We start from the raw sequence: 6,353 nt of genomic DNA on the forward strand, positions 1-6,353 counted from the left end.
ATATGATTTAGTACTATGAAATTAATTAATCTATGTAAAAACAAAAAAACCACAAATTCTTTTAATCATTTTATTTTTTCTTGATTTTAAATTTTATATTTGTATTAGTAAATTTATTTAAATAAATTAGCTTACAAATTTTATTATTTAGAGAGAGAGAGAGATTTGTTTGTTGCAAAATAAATTCAATACAAATCAACACAATATTTGAAATGTGAGTTGTTTAACATTTACTAATTGAAAAAACAAATATATCACAACATGACATTTGTGATCTTAATTGAATGCATTATTTTGTTGATATATATTTGATTTTCTAATTATTTGTATTTTGAACAATTTATAAAATTGCATACATATTAAAATTATAACTTACATTTTTTATGTGTAAACATAGATAATTTTTTCAATTGTAAACGTAGATGGACTATCTTTTTAAATTGAAAATTGACAGTTTATGAGTGATAAATTTATTAAGATGACAATTATTTACTCTCAAATAATTCAAGTAAGAAAAAAGCAAGCATGATCACGAAATTATTCTTCTCCTAGCTAATTAGAAGGCCACAAAAACAATAATATTATCTAACAATTATATAGCTTGACCCTCTTACATAAAATAGTAAATCTCATAATAATTCAAGAATATAATTAGAAAGAGGCTTTTTGTAAAATTTCAATCCAAACACAAGATTAAATGAGAATCAATGAACCATTCTCTTGATAAAAAATAAACCTGACATTACTAATCCATACGTTATTAATCTTTATACCAAACAACACCTTAGTGTTCAATAGTTAACATACCAAGTAAAAAAAGTAATATCTAACCTATATATACAATATCATTTTCCAGCAAACCCTTGGTCACACCCCCTCTGCAAATGGTGGAAACTGAAGCGAGGCAGCAAAAGCCTCTCACCAAGCTGCTGCCAGCTGAAAACTTAAAGATGGAGGACTGAGGTTCACTTGGAAATGTGTTTCATCAAGTCCAAGAAAGTGAATATGTCATAGGTAGAAAGTAAACAATGTCAGAAAAGCCTTAGTAGCACATTCATCATCACTAGACCATACCAGCCTACTTTTTTATTTCCTTCCAGGATCAACTAGCAAGAACACCTAGCAAGTTTTCATATGACCGTCCCATCTTTAATGGTTGCATTCTTCATTATGACGGTAATCCCGGACCTAATGTAAAATCCTTCTGCTGACCTATCAGCTTCTTCAACACCCTGAAACAACATCCAAGCATCAGTTAAACTAGTATTAACTTCCGTGATGATTTCATACTTCAAAAGAAAGATACTTACTTCCTTGTTCAGAATAATCACATCTTTTCCTATCTTTGCATTCTTGTCAATTATGCAATTTCTTCAAGAAAATAGAAAGAAAAGCATGTCAAAGTCCTCTCAATGTAACCTTGTTAAAGTTTGGGCAAAGAACTGTAAACTACATTGAAATGAATAATGATACACCAATCAGAGGACCAGAGCTCAAAGTTTTCAAGCTGGTCATTCAAAATGGAATTCTGAGTGGTCAATTTTCAATCAACAAGTGTGAGAAGTCAGTATGAGTTCAGTAGAAAATCTTACTGTATCTTGGTGTTTGGCCCGACCCCTATTGGAACCTTTCCTTCTGCTAGTAGTGAAGCAATCTCAGATTCAGTTTGATAATAATCTGCACCCATCATCATGGTATCCTGAGAAGTGTTAAGACACATTCAGCCTATAAACAAGTAAGCACCAAATAGCTGTTTATGAAGAAAGCACCTGAGTGCTAAGATCATGCTTGTTGTTCATTACTCTACTATGCTAAAGTCCATACCTAGAGTACATCTTACCAGCTTATTTGCAGAAAGAAATCAAAACTGTAAATCATCCTTCCTACAACTAGTTTGATTGCACATTCACAGGATAGATGGTAACTGTAATGTGCCTTACACATCTGTCATCTAGGTTTCTAAGTTGTCAGAATGCATCAGATGAATGCAGGATGTCGTTTTTAATTTAGTCCAAGCCCTAGCTCATAGAACTCTCCACCTAAAAACAGATAAGAAATGCTTTCAATGAGAATATGAAAACATACCTTAAACTCAACACCATAGTCTAAGCGTGATCGTACACCAACTATAGAGTGCTGGATGTTGCATTCCCTCAGAAAGCAACCATGTGAAATTATTGCATCCACTATCTGACAATGAACAGCATTAACATGACAAGTTCATAGTACCCTGCAATCCTGGAAATTTTTACTACAAGTATTTATGTTAACTTGCATACCCTGCTTTTGTCAACTTTTGTAGGAGGTAAGAACCTAGCAGAAGTGTAGAACGGGGTCTTCGGGTCATTGAAGTCAAACTTTGGAGGCTACATTAAACAGGGAAAAAAGAGGAAAAATGCAATTTAGTAACAAGTTATTAATCAATAACTGAAGGTGGAGATTATGGTAAACAAAAAAAATAACTATCAAATTCGCTGAGGATTACTTAAAATACTGCTACATATTTCAGAGTCCTTGTATCGACCGTCTAGCTCTTACTTTGAGTAATAGTAGAAGTAGTTAGATGGTAGTAAACATTAAGGTGCTCACCTGCTTTGTGAGGGCCAAGTTGGCATCAAAGAAAGACTTCACTGTTCCAATATCCTCCCAGTAATCATTAAACAAATATGCCTAATAAAATCAATCAGTCAAAATCTAAGTATACAATGAACAGCAAAATTTGTGAACTTCAAAAGGTTAGAAGTTGCAATTGAAAAAGTTACCACCAGCTATTACCTGGACATTGTGATCCTTCACAGCAGAAGGGATGATTTCAGAGCCAAAATCATTGCATGAAGGGTATGCTGACTTGAGAAGTTTTAGTAAAACATCAGTTTTGAATACATAAACACCCATGGATGCAATGTAAGGAAAATTGGACGCCTCTTGCTCAGATAGTCCGAGGATAGATGTGTCAACTTGCTGCAATATAATATTAGACATACAAAGCAAGTTATGTAGGAGAAGAGACAATGTGAAAGCAAGAGGGGCTGTAAGGGGATAATTAGTTAATAGCTAACTCCAATTTAAAAAGAATTTACAAAATTCCAGCTGTGGAAGCCCAAATGTATGTACCATTGCCTTCAAAGCAGGGCCTTTGGGTTTCTCAGCAAATTGGATGATACGTCCTGTTTCATCTATTTTCATCAATCCAAAATCTGAAGCTCGACTGCCAAAAGAGAGGATGGAAGAGGATAAAAGACAGAGAAAGAGAAAGGTCTTGATTAACTCCTTGATAGAGCTTAAAATGTTTGTTAGCTCTTATAGTGCATTCTAAATAGACAACATGACTGAAATCTAGAAGCAGATAACAGAAATAGACTTAAGGGAAACTGGTAAGTGTAAACTCTGTATGCTTCCAGATCTTTCAGTGGATATTAATCAGTGCTGGTGCTTAGAAGTTAATGAGGATGCAAGATGGGAAAATGTATCTACATTATTACTATCTATCCATGATGATGGTGATTAAAAAGATACCAGGTCCAGTTAAATAGTTAAAATTTCAAGCTTTCTACAGTTCTAATTTTCTCTCTTATTCTATTTCCTGGTCTGAAAGCCAAAATCATATTGAGGATTAATACAAATCATGATGAAATAGGGCCTTTTGCAATTATATCTGTAGATTGATATGTCAGATACAAAGTGCCACTTCAATTTTGAATATGTCTTCATATTCGAAACAACTGTGGTCATCATTTGCCACTCTGAACAACACTAAGAAGAACCTTTCAAAGAGTTCAGGGAGATAGAAAGCAATGCAAATAGTGTTTGGCTTCACATTAAATAAGCTATCAAGTTAAAAGAAAGATCAATCTCATACCCATCGTCCATTGGAACACATGAAACTGTAATATCAGCATTCGTGTCAATATGCTTCTGCAAGCACAAATATTATTCATTAGGCAAAGTATATGAACACAGGGTTGGCGTAGGAAGCAATTGTTGTCATAAGTTGCTCATATACCTGAACAAAGTCCATGTAGTTCATTCGGTAAAGATGGTCACCAGACAAAATTATTATGTGCTCGACATTCTTGTTCTTCTGATTCTATGTCATTATTTTTTTTATAACGGTCAGCATTTTTCCAAGGGAGCTTTATCAATGACCGATCTTATTTGCATACCTCAAATACCCATATAAATTGCCGCACAGCATCAGCAGTGCCTTGGAACCACATTTTTCCTGCATCACCTGGAGTCTGGGTTGCAGCTAAAACCTGCATTTGAGAAAAACTTTTTTTATCTGTCGAGGACACATTTCAGTTATCTTCCCCATTTTAGGTTTTTCAATCTACCTCCCCCAGGATCCAAGGAGCCAGAGGGGAGGAAATTAACAAAGCTTTTACAATATAGACAGTCACCAAGCATCTCATAGAAGTGTTTTCTTAAAAAGATATGATTAAACTTCTATGTCAAAATATAAGTAGCTTAAAAGAGCTCAAACTAAAAACTTCAAGTAGCCAAAATGATCTTACCTCCACAAATCCATCTCCAAAACCCACTCCATTTCCAAAATTATACGTGCGGGCAAGGTGACGATTGAGGGAAAAGGAATTGAACTGTGTTAAGATGAAAATTTTCCGTATGCCACTGTTAATGCAGTTACTCATTGGTACATCAATTAGCCGGTAACAACCACCAATTGGAACCTGAAGAACAAAGCCAATAGTCACAGAATTTGAATGAAAACTGATAAGAGAATACATTCTTAAGGCTTAGTTGCAGTGAGAACAGAGAAGGGAATCCACACTTAGCTTAACTAGTCCTTTCTTTAGTCGTCAAAAATCTAGCTGAATTGGATTTAAGAACCACTACAATTTTTAAGACTGAAGTTGGTATGAATTGGACATGTTGTCAACCTCAAAAGACACATAATGGAGTAACAACCAAGATAAAAGAGAAGATATATATATATATATGTGTGTGTGTGTGTGTGTGTGTGTGTGTGTGTGTGTTGTAACTCTTACAGCTGGTTTAGCTCTTCTGCTGGTAAGAGGAAAAAGACGAGTTCCAACACCACCACCTAGAATGACAGAGGCAACAGCTTTTGGGTCCGCAGTTGGTTGTTCCTCAAACATTGATTCTTCAAATGGCTGAAACTAATATGAATAATACAAATTAATCTTGTTCTTGATCATTCACTTTACTTTATCACGTAATTTCCTCTACTTACCAGCATCTCTTTGTTTATATCACGGGTGAGAACAGCAGACGTAACATTTCTACCCCTTTGTTGAGTTGTAAAGCTCTTGCACGACCGGACCCCAAAACCCTTGTTTATCAATCTTCTTCCACTAATCTTCTCTCCCCAAAATGCACTCTCTTGGTTGCAAATTGCCACTAATTGTGCAGTGCCCTTCATACTAGCACACAACGCATCCATTGCTCTACCAATTATTCACGTCACCCACGACATAAACAAGTACATTAATTCTAAAAAACAAAAAACAAAAGATTCCAACTTTACACAGGAAGTACCAAAAACAATTAACAAAAAGGTTACTATTTTACACGGCACCAGATTCCTGTACCAAAATATCAATTCATAGATTCCAACAGAACAAAATTCAATATCACACTTGCAACCCCAAAATATCAATACATAGATTCCAACAGAACAAAATCAAATAATTTACGTTACCCAAAACCCTTTTTTATTAAACTAGATCAGAAAACACTCAAATCATACAACTTTTTCAGAATCTATACTATATACTACTAACATTTTTCTATATATATAATAAAAAAATAAACAGCTTTCTCAGTACCTGAATTAAGCTTTTTCAAACACCCAACTTTTCCTCAAAAAGTTTTCTGCAGAAAGTTTTTGGTACTTACAAATAAATTTATTACTAGGTTAGAGTGTGTTCATACACAACACAGTGGGGTTGTAAAGTCTGTGGACTCTCTTGAGATTTACAGAGTCCAGCATATTAACGTGAATCAAACATTTAACACTCTCCACGTGTTACTTAAAAGTAGGAGAAACACAATAAAAATAACAGCAAATATTAAATATTTGTGCACTATTCTTTTTGTTGAATCACCAGAAATAGTGCCGTTTGATCAGGTGAGATCAAAGATAAAATTGAAGTGGATATGCAATTTTAATTTTTTAAATTGTTAGTAATTATATCATGTGAATATTTTGTGAAAATTTAATCACTATTTTGGTATTTTCCTTAAAAATTATATAGATATAAAATAGTAGACTATTTCTTTTATAAAATATAAGTTTGTGGGTCAATATTTGTATTTGAAAAATATGAGATGATTATATGAATTCGCTTAGACACCTCAACTAGATTACTACC

At 33.9% G+C, this 6,353-nt stretch overlaps 1 protein-coding gene across 3 annotated transcripts; it reads right to left on the reverse strand.

Moving 5' to 3' along the window:
• Positions 1-740: 740 nt before the first annotated feature.
• LOC125876204 (glucose-1-phosphate adenylyltransferase large subunit 2, chloroplastic/amyloplastic) lies at positions 741-5,977 on the reverse strand. 3 transcript variants are annotated; one of them, XM_049557324.1, is made up of 15 exons: positions 5,808-5,977; positions 5,213-5,426; positions 5,007-5,132; positions 4,515-4,688; positions 4,164-4,256; positions 4,004-4,087; positions 3,860-3,915; positions 3,115-3,208; positions 2,776-2,961; positions 2,590-2,670; positions 2,280-2,366; positions 2,086-2,190; positions 1,593-1,699; positions 1,311-1,371; positions 741-1,232 (listed from the first exon to the last, which is right to left on the reverse strand). In XM_049557324.1, exons 2-15 carry the CDS (start codon positions 5,420-5,422, stop codon positions 1,131-1,133), a joined length of 1,566 nt encoding a protein of 521 aa, XP_049413281.1. In that variant the 5' UTR covers positions 5,423-5,426; positions 5,808-5,977; the 3' UTR covers positions 741-1,130. The 3 variants fall into 3 exon arrangements, with proteins under 3 accessions (XP_049413281.1, XP_049413279.1, XP_049413280.1); XM_049557322.1 differs by having other exon boundaries at positions 741-1,371; XM_049557323.1 differs by having other exon boundaries at positions 741-1,371; positions 5,213-5,472.
• Between the last annotated feature and the right edge of the window lie 376 nt (positions 5,978-6,353).

Source organism: Solanum stenotomum, chromosome 9 (assembly GCF_019186545.1).
Source record: "Solanum stenotomum isolate F172 chromosome 9, ASM1918654v1, whole genome shotgun sequence".
NCBI lineage: Eukaryota > Viridiplantae > Streptophyta > Magnoliopsida > Solanales > Solanaceae > Solanum > Solanum stenotomum.

Excerpts from the sequence above, each read along its gene's own strand:
- LOC125876204 (XM_049557322.1), bottom strand. The coding sequence starts at position 5,422 with ATGGATGCGTTGTGTGCTAGTATGAAGGGCACTGCACAATTAGTGGCA. Across the intron at positions 5,133-5,212 it reads ATATAAACAAAGAGATGCTG|CCATTTGAAGAATCAATGTT; the intron begins GTAAGTAGAGGA and ends TATTAGTTTCAG. Across the intron at positions 3,209-3,859 it reads TGTGTTCCAATGGACGATGG|TCGAGCTTCAGATTTTGGAT; the intron begins GTATGAGATTGA and ends CTCTTTTGGCAG.